General features: G+C 40.9%; 1 protein-coding gene across 11 annotated transcripts in view; it reads left to right on the top strand.

Moving 5' to 3' along the window:
- ELAVL2 (ELAV like RNA binding protein 2) overlaps positions 1-23364 on the top strand; it is a 145814-nt gene that overhangs the window by 112234 nt on the left and 10216 nt on the right. For all 11 annotated transcript variants that reach the window (XM_034774316.1, XM_034774319.1, XM_034774311.1 and 8 more), the window contains one exon: positions 21688-21841. In XM_034774316.1, coding sequence (XP_034630207.1) covers positions 21688-21841 — 154 coding nt within the window. The remainder of the gene's footprint in view (positions 1-21687; positions 21842-23364) is intronic.

Raw genomic sequence — 23364 nt, 5'->3', positions numbered from 1 at the left:
TTTTCTCCCCCCCCCCCCCCCCCCCGTCCCCCATTTTTTTGGTCTGAAATTGTCTACCTTGCGGTAGGTCTGGTGAAATGATCAACACTTGTCAACTTTCACCATGAAAGTGAAAGTAGTCCATTTTGGAGGGTAGTGTACCTACTACATGGTACTATGGATTGAGCACGGGATTGGGCATCTGCAACTTGCGGTTTCCATTCCCACCTCTAGCACTAGCCACCATTAATACTGTAATCTTTAGGAGAGTCTACCAACACTGTCGTCTTAAAGCAGATGTGCTTGAAAATTTACTCATACTGCAAAATGTGCAAAGTCAAGCTGCCACTTTTACAAATGCAATTAACTCTCTAACATTAAAAAAAATGTAGGAATGATTTTATTAAAATACTTGCAAAATATTTTGCATTGTGTTTTTTCATTCATACAGTCATGTTTTCAGACCTAGTCTGGTAATCACAGCAGCTTATAAATTTGTGTTATGCTGCTCTCATTGTTTTTAATTACTCATTTGACCTTTGGCACTAGGAAAAATCTACATTTGTACTGTGGTAACATTTAGAGGCCCCAATCCAGGATCAGAGACCTACTCTGCTAGGCACTACACACACAGAACAAAAAGATAATCCCTTCATCAAATAGTTGACAGTTGTAGATCTTGCGATGTATGTGGACTTTTATCACAGCTTGAGGTCTTAGATTCATCTAATAGTACAGTTTGATCAATTGAACAATTTGGTGTTATAGAAGGTGTTTTGTGATCTTTGAGTCACTTTTGGGAGACACTGCTATTGGAACCTTTTTAGTGCTGCGTGAGTTATTGCCTTTGAACAGAAAATGAGCTAGCTGGAAATCTTTAACTTTTTTGATTGAGCTGATCAGTATAGTCCCTCCACTCTTTCTCAGCCCTTCACTTGGTTCTACTTGCTTATATGTATTCACTGTTTGGTTGGGAAAGATTACTCCTTCCAAGGACATAAGCTGATGAGTTTTGAAAAGATGCCAGTAGAAGGTATTAATGGACCAAAAACTGATAGACTTGTCCAGGTTCAAAATAAAGATGGGGAAAGTTATGTCTTGGATTGATTTGGTCTGCAGGAACAGAATTTTCATTTTAGGGAAAAAAAACAAGCAATAGTGGCTGCTTCTACTGGGTTTGTTAGATCCAAGAGAGAAGCTGAAGAACAGTTGATCTTCATCTTTACCTAGAAAAGCATACCAAATTGCAAGATCCCTGAGATAAACTATGTCTAGGTTGAAAAAGTCTGAGGAGAGGCCCTGTCTATGAAGCAGGGTGCAGACAACACAATTCTTTCGCCCTAGTGAATTGTCACAGAGCAGTGTTTCCGGCCTAGAGCAGGCAACTTTCCTCCCTGATGCCAAAAATGAAACTGGCTGTAGTTTAAGGTGTCATGGATGGGAAAGTCCTTGTAATTGCTAATCCAACGTAACCTCCTCACTGCTTGGAGGGGGTGAACCCCTTGGATGTGGGGATGGGCAAAGTTGATCCCTGGCTGATGGCCCTTGTCGGGGGGAACCTCTGTCTCCCAGAAATACCACTGGGACCAGTAGTTGTTGTCCCCTCCCCCCCCATCATGCCAATTCAGGTGGAATTGGGGCTAAAATGCAAGATACCATTGAAAGGTGAACCATTTAGTGTGAGATGGATTGGATGTCAGAGTTCACTTAAATGCAAGACTAGGCGTGGGATTTTCTGAGGTCACCATTGTCATTGAGACATGTATTTTCTTAATCCTAGGTGAGTAGCAAGTAGAACAGTTTGAAGCGCTTCTTTGTGTACAGCATTTGTCAGCAAATACAGCTTCCAGACTTCTGCCCTTCTTTGCAAGTTAGCAATTGATTTCTACCTGGGCAAAGGCTGGTTAAACGTTTCTTCTCTCCCATGATTCCTACAAGAAACATTTTTTTGATTGACTATTAAAGTGTTTACAAGAGTAATTATCACCTGTCAGGGGAATATAGATTTAAGAAATATTTAATCAAAAGTATTAAACCTGTAGGTTTTCTTCCCACTCTTGCATAGCTCTTGCATATATTAAAAAAAATCCTCAGGCTTAAAATGGAATGTCATTCATGCAGAAGTTGGCAGAAAGTTAACTTTCCAAATTTCTTGGCCATGCTTGTGTTGTGTTGTTGTGAAGATTTCCTTTGGTATTATCACTTACTAACTGTCCAACAATGAAAGATAACGTAATGCAACATTGAAACTAAAATGGGCAAACCATTGTAAAATGCTTTCTCATCTGAGTGCCAAGAAATAACATATTCTATAGTAAAGAGAGACTTGAGATGAGGAACATACTACAGGTATGCACACCTTTTGAAATAGTTTGCTATGTAACTTAATGGTGTGCACCTCATTTCATTCAGTAGCAATACTTGGTTAGTTGTGAACCATTATCCTGTTTTGCAACAGTAATCATCTTAAAGTAACTGTTGTACCATAATTTATTACTTGCTCAAGAACATTGCTGGCAATGTTTTAAACACGGTTGATATGCATTTTATTTAATACAATGAAGAATGTGACTAGTACACAGACCCACTAACTTCTCTTTGGTAGACTTCTAGTGCTGAATGTATGTAGCAGTGAGGGGTATTTTCCAGTCGTATTGCTCTTTGCGAGTCTGACCTGTTCATCTTTGTGGAAGTATATTAACAGGAAGGAATCTTTGGTAGATAAGCTTTTAATAGTAATCTTTTCCATTAACCACCATCTCAAGAGAACTGGGAGATATGTATTTATTGTGTAAAAGCTCCTTAAGGACACTGGAGGCAAATGAACTGTGAAGGTGAGGAAGAGACACCCTCCTCACTTTTGTATTTTGTTCTTCCAGTATTAAAGAACATTGATCTAGTGAGTGGCAAAAGGGGATCCTATTTGGAGCTTTAATTAAAGCAAGTAAATTTTATTGATGCTATCAATCAGCAGAGATTGAGGGAAAGGGCATGGTGCCAGACCATTTAGTGGTCTTGACAGGGTAATTAAATACCTCAGGACTGTAGTCTCAAGATAAAGTGAAGTGCTTCTGCAGATCTGAAGCAGTAGAACCATTTATCTTGGAACAAAGGTAAAGGTGTTTTTTCTTTAAATTTCTGCAGGAGTTATATAAATGGTAATTATAGTGTCTTTTTGCTATGCTATAGTTAAAGCTTTGACAGCATTTCCATTTTAAACCCCTCCTCTTTTTTTCATCCCCAGGTAAAATTTGCTCTAAGCTGACACTTAACACATAAGGTCTTCAGGAGTGACTCTTTTTTATTTAACCAGCTTAAATTGGGCATTTTTCATATTATATTATAGTATTTTGAAGGGAAGGCTTGGTTTTGAATGCATATCTTGTCGCTTTCTGTAAACTCTTGCTTTTTTCTAAAGCTATGTGATTATTCCACAATGTCTAATCACTTGGAGCAAAATAAAACAGCTTGTCAGACTGAATTTTAAAAATTTGCAAAAACTCTTCTTAGGCAGTTCCATAGTTCTTACTATAAAGGTCCTTGTATATGCAATATACACAATTTAACAGCCTTTGTTTCTCAGTCTCTATCCTCCCAGGTAGAATTCCCTTTGGAGCTAGTCAGTGCAGCTGCTTAACAGCCTATGGGGATTACGGAAGGGCACATTTCTCCTTGTCTGAGAAGCTCTCTCCACCTCAGCAAAACTTAGTCCTTTCTGACCAGGAGACCAAGATGATGGAATGAATAACCGGTGGAGTGGACTAGTATCACTAATTTAAAAAAAAAACCCTCTGTACATGCTGGATGTTGCACAGCAGTCTTGTACCAACTTAAAGCAAAAACCTCACTACTATAGTGTCAATAACACCACTTCCTTTTTCCTCTTCCCTACCCCCTAAAAACAAATCCTTAAGTTGGATTTGGCTAAGAGGACTTGGCTAGATTAGCTTTAACTCCATTATTTCTGTTTTCTGCGTAAGAGATGGTGTTTCACCTTTTTTATTATAGTAAAATATGGATGTGCTTCTTAAAATGTAAAACTCTTGAAAGAGAGTGAAGTTGATTGACCTTTAATGGACTCCTGGCTGTCCAAGTTTTTGGATGTTAATTAAATATTGACTTTGGGTATCTCTTATCAACCCAATAAGGGTTTTTATTGCATGCTTTTCATAGGTTGTAAAAACATTCCTGAGGAATGTTGAATGTAATTGGCATTGAACATGCTGTTTTGCCTTGTGCATGACTCTGAAGTAGTGTATTGAGTGAGATAGAGAGGCAAGACCTCAGAGTTATGAACTGACCAGTCAACCACACACCTCATTTGGAACTGGAAGTATGCAATCCGGCAACAGCAGAGACCAAAAAAAAAGGGGGGGGGGAGGAAGCAAAGAGTATGGTATTGTGGTAAACGTAAAGTATCAAAAAGAAAATAAAGGGGTTAAAAAAAATTGACAAGGTAAGGAAACTGTTTCTGTTCTTGTTTCTTTTAAATTAAGATGATTAAAAGCAGCATTTTTTTCTTCTGCGTAAAGTTTCAAAGCTGTATTAAGTTAACATTCAGTTGTAAACTTTTGAAAGAACAACCGTAATGTTTCAGAGTTACTAACAACCTCCATTCTCAAGGTATTCAGAACTCTGAGGTTCTACTGTGTAAAAAGGAAAAAAAAATCCATATCTAGTAAGCGACTGGTGGCAGTAACAGCAGTGTGAAATGGGCAAGCATCTTGACATTTTCTTTTTCTCTGCAGCTTTAAGAGCACCAAGGAAACTTGCTCAACACTTTTTCAGAGCAGCACCAAGACATTAAGACAACAGTAGCAGGGACATGGTCCTTGCCACATGGGTGGGGAAAGACTTCAGAGGATGGGAGTTCACAGCCTTTAACTGGAATGTTTCCCTCTTTTCAGTACAGCTCCAGACTGGAGTGGGTGGCGGGGAGGAGGGAGTCATCCAGTCTAGGGTCTAGTGTCCCACTGTCCTGCAGCAATTGAATTGCATACTGATCTTTTCTGGGGTGCACTGGGGTTTGTAATTTATCAAACTACTTGCATAGGATTCTGTGCAAACTGCTGGCCATTCTACAGTACTTGCCTGTTCTAAATGTTCCCCTGCTTTACTTCTGTGGTGCATGATCCCAGCTTAGTGCTTTGGTCAGGGAGAACCGCTTCTGTCTCCTAATTTTCTAAACTTAATTTCTCTCTCTTTACTTAAGAAACTTGGTGAGCTTCCTTATTTGCCTGAAGAATGTTCTATACTGAGTGCTTCCTGAAGGACCCCATGGAGCTGACTCCCCTCCCCCCCCCAGCAGTATCTCCAGTTTTCCTACACAACTTGTTTACATGGCAATCAAAACTGCTGCCATCAGAATTCTTGAGTAAATTGCCCAAATTATGGAATAGCCCAGGCTGGAAACAAGAGGGTTGTAGTACTAGTGCCCCTCCCGCCTCAAACCCCTTGTATCAGACCATCTAAGGGAGAGTGCTGGAGTTCATTGCCAGGGTTTGCTGCTGCTCCTAGAAATCTTCTTCACCAAGCTTACCCCCCCCCTCCCCAAGAGTAGGGATAAGAGGTGACTTATTCATGGCATAGGAATACCTGCATGGGGAGACGACATAGAGGGCCCTTTATCTAGGGAAAAATGCACAACCAGATCCAGTGGCTGGAAACTGCAGCTAGACAAATTCAGACTGGAAATAAGATGCAAGATTTCAAGTGAGGGTAATTAACCATCAGAACAAATTACCAGGGGATTGGTGGATTCTTAATCACTGAATTCTTTAAATTGAGATTTTTTTTTTGAATGAATATTCTCTAGCTCATCCAGAGTTAGAATGCTGGCCTTGATGTAGAATTTCATCCGGTAATTTGTATGCCCAGTATTGTGAAGGAGGTTAGACTAAATGATCATAATGGTCCCTTCTGGTTTTAAAAATCTATTAATCTACCTTGCCTCACAGCAGGGACGGCAGCTCTTAGGCTAGGTGATTGAGCATAAATAAGGAAATCTATTTTTTCCCTTTGTTGGAGATTCCTTCTCCCAAAAGAAAATGTAAGGCCAAACATCCTTGGACTCTATCCAGAGAAAATGCCCACTAAAGAAAGGCGTCACAGTCCAGAAAACTCAATATCTTATGCACACTCAAGGTGGCACAGGTCATCAAATGATCATCCTGTGGAAAAAGCTCTATTCTAGAATAACACAAAGTAAATCCAAAAACCCACTTCAGGATAACCTAGGGAATAATGTTGTCATGGGAAATATTTCCTAGACTAACAGTTTTCTCAGTCTTTCTCTTTAGTCTCAGAGGTGATCTCTCAATATCTATTGAGGTCTCTCAATATCTTGCAGCATCTGCTTTTCTGTGCCTTCTGTTGCTAGGAATGATGGTCACTTGTATGGCAGCTGTTCCTGGGCTATGTTTGCATCTTTTCCATTTGCAGATTTTTTTCTTCAAACGTGGAATTTGTCTGACATGTCCTTCTTTCTGCACATAATCATTGGTCTCTGCTCAGTTTACCTGGTCATCCAAACAGGAAATTTTCATGGGCCTGAGTGTTGCTAGACCTTCTAACTATTCAATACTGATGCCAGTTCCTTTGGTGGAAAGGCACGGAGAGGATGTCCTTTCACTTGGACAATAAGTAATCTAACTGCCTGAAATCTGAGGAAGAGCTGAGAGCAGCATTCTTATTCTGAAGACCTGATGGCTTTCTGGTTTTAAAAACTGGGTCATGCAAAAGAATTGAGAATCTTCAGTGTTGTTAATTCTTTCCATTTGGTGTCTTAAATAAATCTTTGTCTTTTTGTTTGAAGGCTTCCAAAAAGGGTTTAAGATTCAGACCTCATTTCTCTGATTCTAGCTTGACTGCATCCTTACAAGTGCGTTCCCTTCAGACTGTTTCAAAGATCCACAGTACAGTAACTGGTGGAAGAGTGGAATTTCACTGCCATGCTAGAGGTGTCCTAAAACCACCAATTGAAGAGTCGGCTTCAACTGGTGGCACCCTTTTCCCCCAAGAAATATATCAGTCGACTTGAGGGTTTGGGAGAAGTACCTTGAATTCCTGGGTCAAAAGACAGAACACTGTGTAACAATTTGCAGGATGGAATCTGATTCTCAGGTCATTCTTTAACAAAACACTACCAGATTGATGTCTTCTCCTCATCTGATGGACACCAGGTCATTCTGGTTTCTCTCAATGCCAATTAAATTAGTATTTTTTTTTTAAAAGGGTAGGTTGTTCCCTAGATGGAATTGTTCTTCCTGATCCCAAGTTGTTTTATCCTTCTCTGGGTCTAAATAGTATTGCTTTATTTTTTCTATACAATCATAGCCATTTCAGTCGATGCCAAAGTGTGAGTAATACTACCTCTATTAAACATTGATTTCACCGCACACAGACAAAAAATATTTACCCTGATGATGATCAACATTTGTAGATAAGCAAAGAAAAATGTGGCTTGAGAACTTACTACAGTTTGATTTTAAGGATATTTACTTTGTATATTATAACGTGATTTTGAAATTCAAAAAGTTAAAGCTTTTATAAAAGTTAATTAAAACTCACTATCTACTGTCATTGAATAATTGTCTGGCTCCTCCATAATTTCCTGCAAGTGGGAAAATTTAAATAGAAAATGCTTAAAAATAAGCATTGCTATTTGCTGAAATTATTTTAAGAAAATCAAATTCTGCCAAGCCAAATTATACAAGAGGAAATCAACTGATCTGGTCACTCCTTACTACAAAAATGATAGTCCTTCCATAAAAAGAAAGGAAATAGTCATGCTTATTCAGATGCACCCCTTTTTTTAAAAAACTCGCAACTGAGTCAATATTAATAATACACCTCTACCTTGATATAATGCTGTCCTCAGGAGCCAAAAAATCTTACCGCGTTATAGGTGAAACCACGTTATATTGAACGTGCTTTGATCCACCGGAGTGTGCAGCCCCACCCCCCGGAGCACTGCTTTACCGAATTCATGTTCTATCGGGTCACGTTATATCGAGGTGGTGGTGTATTTTAGCAGGGGCCATTCAATACTATCGTATTATTCCAGCAGTAGAGCCTTCAGTGCCATCTCCCTAAACCTCCAGTACAGCTAAACTGACTCCGTAGAGTGGATTTGGTAAAGGTAACCCTGTTATTTTGACTGTCATGGATGCTTTAATATGGTAAATGCTTTTGGGGTGAGGAAACCTTTGGGGTAAGGTTTCTAGGCAGACCTGGTCTACTGTGGAGCAGAGGCCCATGACTTTTTCTTGCTCTTAGGAGGCTATAGATATTTCAGATATAAGGAAAAGTCCTTTCTTAGTAACATTTTTCAAACATCATCAGAACCTTGTCACATCTTTATCTCTAAGACCTTTTAATCTAAAAACATTTAGGAACCCCCTACTCAGTTAAAAAAAAAAAAAAAAAAAAAAAAAATTCTTTCAAAGGGTGGCGAGGGGGGGTGGGTGAACTATCTTCAGTACATTTCACATCCTACCAGGGAACAGCCCAAACATGATGTTAGCATAGCTGCAGTGACAATAAAAGCATAGAGCATATGCTTAAGTATGGCGCATTCCTGCAAGTTGTCTTGTGGTGAGATGTTGGGAGTATATATGGTATCCCTTCTGTCCCCCATGTCAGCACACCCACGGTTTTCTCTCTCTCAGCCTTAACACTGTGAGTGTACATTTTCTTTGGGTTATTTGGATTTTTCCTTGTAACCTTTAGTTCCAGGAAGAGAATAGATTTCCTATTTCTGAAAAGACTGATTCCAGAAACTTGGTGAATCAGTGGGGCAGGATAAATGGGTTCGTGGTTAATCTCTGCTCACTTCTGAAAAGTAACCATGCCTCACCTACCGTTCTGGAAGGGGCGTTTTGAGGTGGCTCCTCCGTTCAGACAAAAATGAAATTTAAAAGCACTGGAGAACTAAAGTTGCTTTATATTTGTTTGTACAGAGAAAGTGTACCAAGAAACTTGAAAAATATATCAGATTAACTTGACTAACTTGTTGAGTTCTCTAAATATCTAGGGTTTTGAACTAGTATTTTAACAACTTATTGAGGAAAAACTGGTTCACATTCAGAGAGGAAAGTGTCTATTTAATTTGATTGTGTATTTTGTATAGGGTCCTCTTTTTGAAAGAACCCTTATTTTCCTGTCTTTCTTGAGCTTGGTAGATCTGGACTGCCCAGGAGAGGTAGTGCAACAAAAACCCAAACCTTAGTCTCTGCCTTTTGACTACCGATTAGAGTAAGTAAATCACAGCAAGTCAGAAAAGGAAAGCTCAACCTAAATCAAATTTACAGGCGATAACTTCTTTGCTTGCCACCATCTGAACTCAAGCCCAGAAATTCTCCTTTCCCACAAGTTCACGCTGAGGTTCTATCCTGAATGTTACTGACAGTTGACAAGCAGATGGGCACCTTTTCTGTCCTTCACCACCATGCTCACTTAAGCAGCAGCCAATATTTGTTAGATTGCCCACTCCCATTCCTTTAGTGAATGCAGAAATTAAGGAATGTTAATCTTGGAAAAAGGGACCTGGAAGGTCCCTAAAAGAGCTTATTGTCCTATAATAACTGCCTGGAAATGACACTAGATCCTCCAGAAAGTTCAAGAAGTAAAAGAAAATCAAAACCCTAGGCAAGTGCACTGTGTTTCTCCAACTCGTCCTCACACTTTGAAGGGGGAACAGTGACTGCAGAAACAGTTAACTCACAGCACACTGCCTGGAAAGAGACATTTTTCAGTGGCAGCATGACTGTCATTCTGGTCCTGGGATTGGATGCTCCACCAGAAGAAATAAAGGAAGTGAAACTAAAAGGCCGAACAGCCAATCATTTTTTTTACCTCCAGGAGCAAGAAGAAAATTGGCTTCCCATTTCAAAGAAGCCACTTTTACACAAATAGGGCTGTCATATTGGGCTTCTATCCCAGGTTGTCCACAGACCAGCCACTGGGGAGATCAAAGTTGCACTAGATTCAAAGGTTCTTGCAGATCAAACTACAAGATTTTTTTTTTTTTTTTTGATGAAGAGGCTGACCTCAACTCTAGTCCGCATTCATCCAAGGAACTTACTTGTGTCAAACTCTTAAGCATACCTGCCTATCTCCATCAGACCACTTCTAGAGTGCATCTTCTGCAATTTCCAAAAAAAAAAAAATTCCCTTCCATTTGGGTTCTTAAGAACATGCCAAGGGTTGCCTGGTCAGTTACATGTATGTATGTATGTATGTATTTTGGGAGCCTACCTATATTTTTTTTTGTGTGTGCTCATCATGGACATCTATTGCCATAGGACATTAGCAACCTCAGAACTCTGAAGGTCATGTGGGAATGTGGATTCATTCTCTGGTTACAAGAAACAGATCTTCACCATTACTCACAGGTGGAGAATTATCTGAACGATGAAAGCAGGGATAATTCCTCTTTTCAAGGAATTTAGAAATGCACTGTAATCACCACTGTATTGATACCATAAATAGAAACTGAAGGACACGGACTTCCAAAGAGCAGGAAACTGGCATGGTGCTTAGCAGACATCAGTTACATACGGGTATAGATGTTGAGGACTACTTGTGAGAAACTGGAAGCACTTTCTTGTGGTGGTAGTGATGGTAGAAGATGCAGCACCAAAAGTTGTGTTGTTTCAGATCGTGTGGTGGGGCAAGGCTAGATGTCTATAGAAAAGTAATGGGAGATAGATGTATTAGCCCCAGGTTAAACAAATCCCTGGTACCAGGAGAAGTAAATGGCAGCGGCTTCATGTCAATAAAGACACCTGGGGCCAATTAAGAGCTTTCCAGAAGGCAGGGAAGATGCTAGGTTGATTGGGACACCTGAAGCCAATCGGGACTGGCTGAAACTAGTTAAAAGCCTCCCAGTTAAGTCAGGTGGGCACGCATGTCAGGAGCTGTGAGAAGTTGTGCTGTTGGGGAGACTGAGCTATACACACCATACTAGGCACAAGGAAGGAGGCCCTGAGTTAAGGGGGAAGTGGAGCTTGAGGAAGTGGGGGCTGCTGTGGGGAAGTAGCCCCGGGAATTGTACATGTCCTATTCCTAAAAGGTCAGCTACCATAGCTGATACTATTAGGGTCCCTGGACTGGAGCCCGGAGTAGAGGGTGGGCCCGGGCTCTCCCCCTTTGCCCCCTGATTAATCACTGAGACTGGGAGACAGAGACTGTGCAAGGGAGAATAGCTTCTCCTCACCTCCCTCGCTGGCTTATGATGAAGATGACTCAGTAGACTGAGACCTCTCTCTATTGATCGATATATATAGTGGAGGGTCACAGTGAGCCTCTGAGGCTAGTGAAATCCATCAGGAAACGCAGGACCCACGGAGACAAGGACAAAGCTGTGTCACAATAGGTTTTGGGGATTTTGACTCAGTCTCTAATAGGACGTTACATATGTTGGTTGAGGTCCTGCTGCATAGATCTACCTCTACTTCTTGACCACTATGTCGTAGGGCTTGACAGTTGTCTGACAAGCTCCGCTCTTTTGTTGGGTCACTGAAATAGCACACTCCATGGTCAAGTTAGATCCTTAGAATTCAATTGAAGGATGCTAACTTACTCTTGGAAGGAATTAAGCAGCTTGCCGTGTGTGTGTGTGTGTGTGTGTGTGTGTGTCAATGGTGTGATGTCTTGCATCTCTGTCCTTCCCAGGAGCTATCACTGCATTCTATGTGGGTTGTAGCCCTTCCATGTATCTATCTGAGCCAGAGGTAGAATGAGTTGCAGTAGTCTGTTCACATCCTGTAGGGAGGGATGTAGTTTTCTTTCCGGATGGAGATGATTTGCTTGATGAGAGGTTAGTCCTTGGCAGGTGCATCTCATTAGGCTCATCTCTTGTCTAGGATTACCTTGAAGCAGCTGCTTTTCATCTATATCTTTCTCTTCCAGACATAGATGTTGCAATGTGGTACCCTTTTCTTTCCCCAGGCAGGTTCAGATTTCCTTTCACAATACATAGGATTTGCTCACAGAGCAATCCCAAAATTGAGACTCCGTTAAGATTTCTAGAGATTTTGACCTGCATCTGAATCCCTCCCCCCCTTGATACACTAGCATGTGAGAATTACAGCATTTCTTTCACTTGCCATTATGCCATACAGGACAGATGTAGAATGGGTCTTGTAGTTAAGCTACCTGAACTGGGACTCGTGAAATCTGGGTACGTTCCCAGCTTTGCCACATTTCCAGCTGGACCTTAGTCATGTCACTTAATCCTTTGAGCCTCAGTTGTCCACTGGTAAAATGGGGATAATACTTGCTTTCTCCTCACTTTGTCCCTTAAGATTGTGAGGTCTTCGGGTGGGGATTGTCTGAACCCTGCCTAGGAGAATGAGGCCTGCTCTCAGTTGGGGTCTCTGGAATAATGCTGGAATGTTTATATTAAAAAAAAAAAAATCACGCCAAATGGCCAGTGGAAAACTTCATGATTTAGTACAAAGTCTTAATACCAGGAGTAGTTCTGGACTTCCTCTACCAGTGGGTGACCAGAGACCTCAAAGGAGTATCACTTGAGATCCTGCCTACAGGGTGATTTTTAAATCAGTGCCAGCCTCTAACTTTGCTTCAGTTTTCAGTTTTGTTTTCAGCTGGGAACACTTTAAAGACCAGAGATGGGAGCAACTGGCACATCTTTATCCAAATTTTTCTGATCTGTATAATACAGAAAATGAAGAGGGACTTGCCCAGTGTAGTACAAATGTATCCACCTTGGTCTAAGAGCTCATGGTTCTCCTAACTGCTATGGTTGGCCACACAACGAACCTTGAATTTTCCACTTAAACCTGCTCATACACAACTTGGTAAGAGAACCAAAGAGCCATGTGACCCTTGTAACATGGCTGCTGATCCAGGTGTAAAGAGACAGCAGTTTAGGCGACGTTAACCCTGTTTTTGTGACATGGTGCACTGAACAAAATATCAACTGCAACATAGCCCACATATACTACATTTTGCAATCACCGCCTCAGCCTGACCCTAGAGCTTTTGGCTAATACCCCTAAAGAGCCAGGTAGCAATGTATACTAGTGTCTCTTCTCAGATGGAAGGATAGTTGACAGCTCACCTCTGTGTAGCCTGATCTGATTCAAATCATTGCTATCTGATGGCTGGCTGGCCGTTGCAGCCCAAGCCCTAATGGGCATAAGTGATACTAACAGGGACCCTTATTGATGGTCCCTAGTTTTTATGCTGAGACTGAATGGACATGAGATCTGTTCTCTTCAATCTCAGAGGTGTGATCCTTGACCCACACATTGGTGGGAAACCTTCACTCCATTTGTCAGTGTTTGTCAATCTGGTACCTTTAATAACAAGACAGTCCTAAAAGATGGCACTGGTCCTAGATTCTTCTGGTTCATATTTTGACGGAAATGATCCACTGCAGCACTGGCTGTAAATGCAAGGTCTGTGTTGAAACATAGTAGATTTGGGTCTAGTATTCATTTAATTTACACTCCAGGATGGAACTGTGTTAAGTAACATTTAATAAATGACACACTAGTTTTGCAGAGGTTGAGTTTAAACTCTCTTTACAGAAGGAAATCTAATTTGTTGTGTCTTCAATTTATGCACTGTTGGCTAAAACAAATGCTAGCATGAACTGGCTCTTCTGACTTGGAGATTAATCAAGGTTAATATATGAATCAAGTTGTCTTGTTAAACACATATGTGGAAGATTTTCTGCTTAAAGCTGTGGTTTTCAACCTGTGGTTCTGGACCTGTGGAGGTATGCACACTAAGAGTGCCAAAGGGGTCCGCACCGCCATTTGAAATTTTTAGGGGTCCGCAAATGAAAAAAGGTTGAAAACCACTGGCTTAAAGCAAATAGAATGCTGGAAAATGCAACTTTTAACATTCAGGTAGCAGGCAGGGAAGAATTGCTCATTCAGAATGGAATTGCAGCAAACTTCTTCATCATTTCCGGTTCTGAGGATAATATTAAACTGTCTAATGGCAATTGGGATTTGAATTTCCTCTGCTTAGTGCTACAGCATCTCATTATTAGTAGTAAGGTCCCAGAGGAAGAGTTCTTGACTCCTGGCATCCAAGCGGTTAAGTACTCCTAATCTGAACCAAAAGAATCTGTCATAAGAATAGCATTTGAAAACCACAGTGTCACCATATTAAAGAATATTTCTTTGCCTTCTGTTGCGCTGGCATAGAAAGGGGAGTTCATAAAACATCTGTGTGGCTTGCAGAAATGCTCAACCCCTGTTTTGAACAATCTGCTTCTTGTCGTCATAGTCTCTAAAGCATGTACCTGTCCCTATTTTCAAAGCCAATTGGCAATTATTCCTAAACAGATACAATCTATGACAAATTTCAGTTTGGAGTCGATTTGTGTTTTCAGGCTGATGGATCCTGGGGTGTTGCAATTTATTTAAAATAACATGTATATCCAAGAGTCAATTTTAAAGACGTGAAATTGCAAGGAAGTTTTAAAAGTAAAAAGGAATCCCCGTTGATTCAAAAACGCTTCTAAAAGTGTCTTCTGGTGATAAACTACTCTTCCTACACCCCCTCATCCCCCAAAAATATGGACTTGTCCTAGATTATCACAGCACTGAGATGTATGCTGTAGTAATTACTGGTGCCAAGGAATTGGTGGAAGTTTTTTATTTGTGAAGAAAATGTTCTCTCTGCACTTTTTTCAGCAGTAATTTGTGTTAGTAAGAGAACAAAAAGCTGAAATCTAGTAATGGATTATTTTTAAGAAAAGCATAAATCTCTTCATTGGTTACTGAGATTTGGAGATAGTATTTTAAAAAGGTAGGTAAAAATACATAGTTTCACTGTCTTTTCTTAGCCACTGCTTCAGAGCTGTTTTTCTAAGAGCCACTGTTTACGCTGCAGTTTGTAGGATAATGGAAAATTCCAGTAAAACCTGTCTTTAAATTGGTGTTTCCAGTGTAGCAGCGTGTTGAGTGTTGTATTATGTGTATCATCTTTAAATATTAAAATTATAGGCTTTCTGGCTGCCTCTCAACTTAGATTGTATGCTGAGTGGTTTTGACATTGCATAACCTTGATCTTTAGCCATTAAATATTCACCTGTTGAAATAGCTGTGAAAGTAATTTTTAGCTGTTAATTCAATGCATATAGATTGCATGAATGGACTGCATATAGAATCATAGTTAAGTAATTACTGTACTAACGAAAGCCTGGAGAAGAGATGCAGGGTGGGAATAAGGAATAGGAGGCACTGTACTTCAATTACCATATTGTAGGTAAGCAACCAGTTTCTGTGGGGTTTTGTGTCAGTAGGTTTTAGAAACTAATTAGCAATCCCAAGTAAGCAAATGTGCCTCGTGCAATGGAGTTGGACCATCTGTAGATACCAGTCCCTTCCTTTTTTCTGTGACAGTCTTGAATTTTTCTTTAGGAGCACTAGTTTTGTTAAGCATATATTATCAGTTCGACATAATATTACTAGGCATTTTCTATTCTGATTGAGCTTCCTGTTCCTTCCTTCCTTTTTTTAACACTCTTGCTCTTTTCCCTTAAAATGACTCCTTTCTCTTCTGTGAATAGATCACTAATGTTGCACACTTCAAGCATTAAACACTTATTTCTGTCAGTAGTCTGATACAGGATCGCATTTATCTGCTGCTCTCTCCTGTGTAGCTTTCTGTTAATAATTGGTTAGATGAAAGGGGGCATGTCATTTTGTTTTTTTAGTTTTGGTAGCTGTTTGTGACCCAAATGCTCTTCACTTTTACAGTGAAGCCAACTTGTAAGAATTACAAGTAAAACAAGACCTCTATGCAATTCAGCTCTTTCCCAAACAGTTTATATGAAAGGGATTGCATTAGTGCTCGTAAATCCAGTGAAAAGATTACTTCCGTTTATGTGAATTTGAGTTTTGATTGAAATTTGTGTCCACCCTCCTCCCTTCCCCCCCCCCCCCCCCCCCCCGGGTTCAACCACAGAGCACAGATAGAAAAGTATTGGTCCACCAGTTCAGCATGGAAGAACATACTTTCACCAGTCAGTCTCTGGGTTTGTCTACATTGCCCGCTGGATTGACGGGCAGCGATTGATCCAGCGGGGGTTGATTTATCGCATCTAGACTAGACGTGATAAATCGACTGCCGAGCACTCTCCCGTCGACTCCGGTACTCCACCAGGGGAAGAGGCGGAGTCATTGGAAGAGCATCAGCTATCGACTTACCGCGGTGTCTTCACTGCAGTAAGTAGATCTAAGTACGTCGACTTCAGCTACGTTATTCACGTAGCTGAAGTTGCCTAACTTAAATTGATCCCCCTGTCCCCCCCCCCCCCAATATAGACCAGGCCTCTGTCAGACAAAAAGGTACAGAAGAAAACTATTAAATGTTTGGTTTTAAAAAAGAAATATTTTGACAGATGCTTAGTAGTTTTCTACTGTAATGTGAGGAGAATGAGGGAAGGATAAATGAAAGAGGAAGTACTTTTTAGAAACTTAACTATAGGTTTTCTTGTTACAAAAAATGCATCTGAGATACGTAACAAACCGGGCATATTGTCCTGTGGGTCTTAGTGTACAACTCCTTTGTGGTGGTTTTTGCCTTGCTGGCAGAGAGGAGAAAAGAGAACTAGGGTCCTGTTTCTTTAAGAATGGGGGAGGAACCTTCTGAATTGGCACCACTGCGCTGCACAGAAATAATGTGCATTTCTACCCAATCCAGTCGAATGGAGACAGACCTGGTTTTATTTTTTTAATTGAAAAATCATCTTGCTGCCATGTTGCCTAAATATCCACACCTTCCCTGGGGTCTGCTTTCATGGCATAGAGCAGATCTCTTCCTTCTCTCTGAGCCGTATGCATGGGATTCCTTTCTCCTATTAAACTAGTTTACCTCTATTTTTTTCGCTCACACTTGGAAAGCATGAAGTGTAGGCTTGAAACAGATGCCATTAGCATTAGAAATCCCCCTTTCTATTCACCCAGTGTTTATTCCTCCCTTTCCTCCCCCTACCTACTGCTGTAGCCAGCAGCTTAGTTGTCTCCTAATGGTACAATGTGAATTGAGGATGTTGGGAGAAGAGAGGGGTGTCAGCCAAAGGCAGTTCTAGCATCTGACGTTAAGTTGCATCCCCTCCCAGGATTACCATGGAGGTCGCAAGCAGGGAGGCCGTTGCCTTAAGGCTGCTATTAGTGATGTTGTTGTTGTTTTTGGAACCAGTAATGCCATTCTGCTTTTCGCCAGAGCCTACAAACAAATCTGAGTACAAACTCCCTCATTGGGGCACTGGGCAGTATCTTGGATGGAGAAATATCAGCTCTGTTAAGTGTACATGAAAAAGTGCTGCCTGGTCTTCAATACATATTTTTTTTTAAGCAGTACAAAATTGAGTTGTCATTCTCCATGGATCAGGCAGTAGATAAACAATTAAAAAAAGTCTATTTATAGAGACGTAGAAATATCTGGAATTCAAAGCTAACTGAATAGACTTAACAGCATATTTATAAATGTTGGGCTAATTATGGTTTGTAGAAACCTCTCAGTGGGAGATATCTGACCTACAGTCACCACTTTCCTTTATTTGTAGTGACTTACCTTGTGTTAGACTATTTTATTACTCTTTCCCTACATTGTGTATGGATGTGTCACTGCTTGCTACTTCCTGTGAGTGCTGGTGTCCTTCTAGAGCAATGGATCCAATGCAGGCGAGAGGCAAAACTGTTTTTCACCTGTAATTTTAAACTTGGTATGGAGCCACAACTTTGGATAGAGCGTCTCTGTATATGTCTAGTATTGTAGATGTTTAGTTTAGCATGGGATTCTCTCATTTAGTGACAAAGGAGAAACATCAAATTGGGGCTGAAGTGTCACAATAAGGCAACACAGCTAATGATCCTTTTGTCAGTCCATTACTGACTCAAAGGGCCAGGAGTGCTCCTCAGCACAAAGGGACTGAATTAGTCACAAAAGGCCCTTCATTACCATTCTCCCTCTCCATGTGTTCTTAGAGCTGGGATTCACAGCTGAAAATTCTCCTAGATGTAAAATTCATCAGTGTGTTTACAACAGTGACTTGCTTCTCACAATTTTTTTGTTTTTGCAGTGCTTTCCAAGCAGCCTGTCCCCCCTCTCTGGGCCTTGGATCCCATTATGTGTTCCAGGCCATCACCTCTTTCTCACCCCCCAAATATGTGCAAAGGAAGCTTGTACTTAGCTTCAGCAATTCATTGTCCCTACTTCTGAGATTTGGCTATTGTGCTCTTCTACAGGCTGGCCAGCTTAGACAACTCAATCCCCTACTCCTTGGCTGTAAACTGGACTCCTGCTCAGACTCCTTTGGGGTCCATCTGCCTGGCTGCCTGCTGGCCTGAGATTATTGAAACAGTTGAGTCCCCTATGAGCTATTCTTCCGTCCTCTCTGCAGCCTCCAGAAGTCAGCCCTGTAGTAGCTTATGCCTGGGTCACTCAGTGTTACCTCCCCAGAGCAGGCTGTGGCCGTGCCGTCCGGGCGCTGGAGCAGGCTGTGGCCGCACCGCCCAGCCCAGCCCGCTGGAACATGCTGCAGCTGTGCTGCCCAGCCTGCCGGAGCAGCTCCAGCCAGGTCAGAGACCTCCTCCCTTGGCGCTCCCCAGATAAGGTGGGAAGGGATGGGATGGGGAGAGTTTGGGGGTCCAGGGCTAGTGGTGTGGTCATGGGTTACTTCCCTGACTCCCAGCTTCTTCCCCCAAACAGATTTCCCGACCAGTTGCTGTCCCAGCTGGTCAAGGTAAGCAGCTGGCGCGCTAGGACACTTTGTTTATTTAGGTTTACCTCCGTGCCTGCGGCTACTTGAGGTAAACAAACCATCTTGTACCATCAGTGGCTTATCTTAATGGCCCGGGAGCCATAGTTTGCTGACTCCTGAATTATAGGGTCGGCTTCTGAATGGGTTATAAAAAATTTCCATTTTTACTTATCCATTTTAGGGGGTAGGGATTGACTTATAAACTAACTGGCTTATGATCGAGTAAATACGGTACTTCATTCGTGTCCTTCTCACCCCAAAATAAAAAACATGCCTCCATTCCTCTAAAACGGATAAAGTGGACTCTTGTACAGCTTAGTGAATCAATAGGAGGGGAACAGAATTACAGCTAGGAAATAAATTTTGCCTTTCCATAGAAACATCTTAAATTTTTCATCTGCCGAATGTGAGGCTGTTAAGAAACGAGAATTCTGCAATGTGTGAAATGAACAGCCTGTGCTTGAAGTGCCTGTTACCCTACCTTTTCTCATCTCTGCTCTTGTGTTAGTCTAGTTTAAAATGTTTGTAAACTGGTTTGGTAAAATTTTTACCTATGCCGTGGATAACTTACCTTACCTAATACTGTGACATGATCGTAATCTATTTTTACTACTGTAGCCTTGATGCCATTCAATTAGCTTACTAGCACAGGTTACAGGACTACAGACATTCTAGACATTTTCCCCATGTGAAATGTCTAGCAATAAATACTCGGTGCAGTAGGAGATGCCTGAAAGTAGTCCTACATGGACATACGATAGGGCAGAGGTTCTCAAACTGTGGTCCATGGACCACCAGTGATCCGTGAGCTCCATTCTGGTGGTCCGTGGATAGTTCCCTCTAAGATGCACGCCTGGGCAGCCGCACAAGAGAAAATAAAGAGACCCACCTAATTAGTAGAGCCATGCAGGTGTGGCTCCACTAATTAGGTGCCTGGAGAAGACACACATGTAAGTGGTGGCCTTGCGGGGAATAGGGGGTACGTGGGAGGGGGCAGTGGGGTGAGAAGAGGGGGTGGGGGGAATTTGGGACATGCAGGGCTGCGGCGGCCAGAGAAAGGTGACTTTCCCCACCTCCAGGGCTGCGGTTGCCGTGGAGAGACAGCCCTCCTTCCCAGCCCCAGCTTGGGGACTGCCGCAGCAGGGAGGAGAGGGCACATCGATCACATTCGAAAGGTAGACTACTGATACTAAAATATGAGTTGTGTGCTTTTATTTGTAGAACAAAAAAAGTTAATTATTAAGGAGGTTTTTTTATATAGCGCTTTTATCCAAAGCGCTTAACAGTACTTAGCTAGTGATACAAACATTTGGCAAGATCATTAAGTGGTCCGCCGAGATCCTCAGCAATTTTCAAGTGGACTGCGAAAAAAAGTTTGAGAACCACTGCGATAGGGATTTTTATCACTATGGAGGTTATTGGGCAACAAGAATGGAAAGCTAATTCTACAATTTAACAAGATCGGCTTTTAAACTTCTGCTCGCAGGCTTGCCCTCACCAATGCAAATGGACAAACTGTTTCATTTGGTGGTATAGTAACTGACCAAAATGTCAGTAAAATGTTTTATTTTGATTTTAATAAAAGTTAAGCTTACTGCTGCTGGTTCCAGGTAGCTGGCAAAATGTGACTGCTTTCTATATGCCAAAATGACACTATTACTTCCAGTTGACTGAGGTGCTGGTAGTATTACGTAGTCTCCCTTGTAGTCTAGCTCCTAGTGGGTACTTTAAAAATCATTGATTTATGATACCTAATGAGTATCTGTGATTGCAGTCTTGTCACAGAGATCCTGGGCTGTATGGAAATAAAGTTTTTTTTGTTTTTTTTGATTCGATAAATGTCAAATAACGGGTGGGGGGGAGGAAATGATCATCCAGATTGATAAAATGTAACCTCTCTAGCCACTCTAAATGGAAAGGTGCCAAATGATACATTCTGCCCCTCGTGCCCTGTTTATACAGACTTTTGATTTTAATGTGCTTTTTAGCAATAAAGGTGACAGTTCAGTTACGTTGATTTCAATGGGAGTGCTGGATTCTTTAAGGGCTTAAGGATTTAGGAGCCTGATTTTAGGCCATAGTCCTGAAAACCTTGGCAGAAATGTTTATCCCCATTGTAGTAGGTGTCTTGAGCAGCCCTTAAAGTAACTGGCTAGAGTTTCCCAATATCTGATGTCCAAGAGAATCTGGAGAATTTAGACTATCAGTCAGATTTGGTTTTGTGACCCTAGCATTGTTTCAAAATGTGCAAAAAAAAAAACTAGTATGGTATATGCCTACCCTGGCTACTTATTCTTAAAAATAGAGTTATAAAATTTAGCAGTTTTAGCCCTGTTTATCTAGTTCTGACATTTAGGAATGATTGTATTTTATCTGGGGGAGTCAGACAAATGTGCAAGAGGAGTAGGGCAACACCTTGAATACTGGAGTAGCAAAGCTGCCAATGTGTTGGATTGCCTTTCTTAAGGCATCTATGGCATTGATCTCAAAGCAACTTTAAATCTTGCATTTTTAGTGTGTAGGGAGATTGAACTGAATGGATAAAAATAGAACAGATTTTTCTGATAAAGAAATGGATAGGATATTTATCCGTTTTAATCTTATCACAAAAGGGCTTAAACTAGTGTAAAAAGAGCACTTTTATTCCAACGTCCGGCTTAAGTGTCTAGTCACACACACAACTCTTCTCCTTTACTCTGGAATATGGCTTTAAATTACAACTTAACTGGCTTGGGGTATTCAATAAACCCTATTCCTTTGCCTTGTGGTGCTCTTTTGATTATTTGACACTCAAGGCAACATTTGAAAATAAGTTTTAGCTCACTGAGCAGTATTTTTGTAATTACCTTGTAGTCATTTGAATAAGTGGGAGGCGCAATTTTTTTGTCCCATTTCAGTCATGGTCTGAGTAGTTTTTTAAAAAAAATAAAATAAATTACCCTCCCTTTCCCAAGGTTTCCTATGCGCGACCAAGTTCAGCTTCTATCAGAGATGCAAATTTGTACGTCAGTGGACTTCCAAAAACAATGACCCAGAAGGAACTGGAGCAGCTCTTTTCTCAATATGGACGCATTATTACTTCTCGTATTCTAGTTGACCAAGTCACTGGTAAGTAGGCAGCTGCTCTGCACTGCCTCTTTCACTTTCTCAGACTGGCAGGTTGTGAAATATTCCACCTTCCAAGGCAGCAGACTTGCCTCCAGAACATATCAAAGGTATATGTGGGCCAGAAAAATACAATTTTCTGCTGGAATTGTTCATAAATATGCATGGACAAAAATAGATTGTGGAGTGTAGTGAGCCAGCCTGAGTCATTTCTACCCTGAAGGTGCAGGTTTGAAGCCTGTTTCATGGCTTGTAATAAATTTACAGCTGCTATAATCTTCATTTCCAAGCTGCTGCGTGAAAATGGTCCCTATGCTCCTTATAAAATGCTAATAAACAATCTTTTTATAAAAAGCAAAATTTTATGCAGTAATGCACAGCTAGTTCTCTCAGGCTAGGATTACACAAGACCCGAACTAGTAATTGCTGTTAAGACTGTTTTCAAGGTTGCATCGTCTACTGTGGGCACTTAGAAGAATATGAACTTTGAGATCCTTAGTACAGAATTTATCAGCTCCTTAGCAGTGCTAGCACAGACTAAAAGCAAACTAGGAACTCTGGTAGGTTACTTTTTTAGCATGTGCCTCTGATACAGGCTGGATGGCACAAAATGTCCAATGGCATCTTTTTACTAGTCAGATTTGGACAGTGTGTGTAATTTTTCTGTGTACTCATGAACGTTCAACTGGCTGACTTGAATTTCGGAAGCAGTACATCTTCTGCCTACACCAAAGTTGTTCTGTAAAGGCTGGCACAGAATATCAAATAAAGGAGAAGTTTTCACGGACTGTATTTAAACAATGTACAAGGGCTGGGGCACAGAGACGGATTCTCCTCTCAAAAACCTTTCAGTCCCTTTCGTTCCCCGACCCTTTCAAGTCTTTTTTTTCCTTTCTAATCCCATTGACCCGCATAGTGTCAGTTTAGTGGATGGGAATTCCAACTGTAATGTCAGTGTAGTTTGACAAAATTGTGGGAAAGAAACATTTTTGACCTTTCTAATTTGTTCTCTAAACAGGATATAAAGTTAGCTATAAAAGAAAAGTAAACTCATGCTTTCAACAAAGTTCTAACACCAAATTTAGTTTGTTGTATGTCTAATAGTGTGTGCAAACTTATCGATAATTAGTGAGCAATTGCATGTAGGTGTTCTATAGCTGGAGAAACTGCGTGTTGCAATCTGCCCAAGTGAAACACCAATTTTGTGGTAGAGCCAGAATTAGAATATGCAGTTTCCCAGTCCCAAGCCCTAAAAACAATCCACTAAATACTCATTACATTTCTCATGAGTATTCATGTGCAAATAGCATGTATGATCTGGTACCAAAACAAACAGGTGACTAGACTTGTAAAAGGTATAAATATATAGTGTGTAGTACACCCTAAATACAGTGGGTAGAAGACCCTAAATACACATTCTCATATGAATTAATGTAAGAACTGTTTTTCATCCTAGAGAAGTATTGTGCAGCCTTCTAAGTATTTTTTTCACACTATTCTAAAGGTAAAGGGAACAGTTAGATTCA

This window comes from Trachemys scripta, chromosome 6 (genome assembly GCF_013100865.1).
Source record: "Trachemys scripta elegans isolate TJP31775 chromosome 6, CAS_Tse_1.0, whole genome shotgun sequence".
Lineage (NCBI taxonomy): Eukaryota > Metazoa > Chordata > Testudines > Emydidae > Trachemys > Trachemys scripta.
Note: the sequence above shows the minus strand (reverse complement) of the source record. Positions and strands in the feature narration are given on the sequence as shown.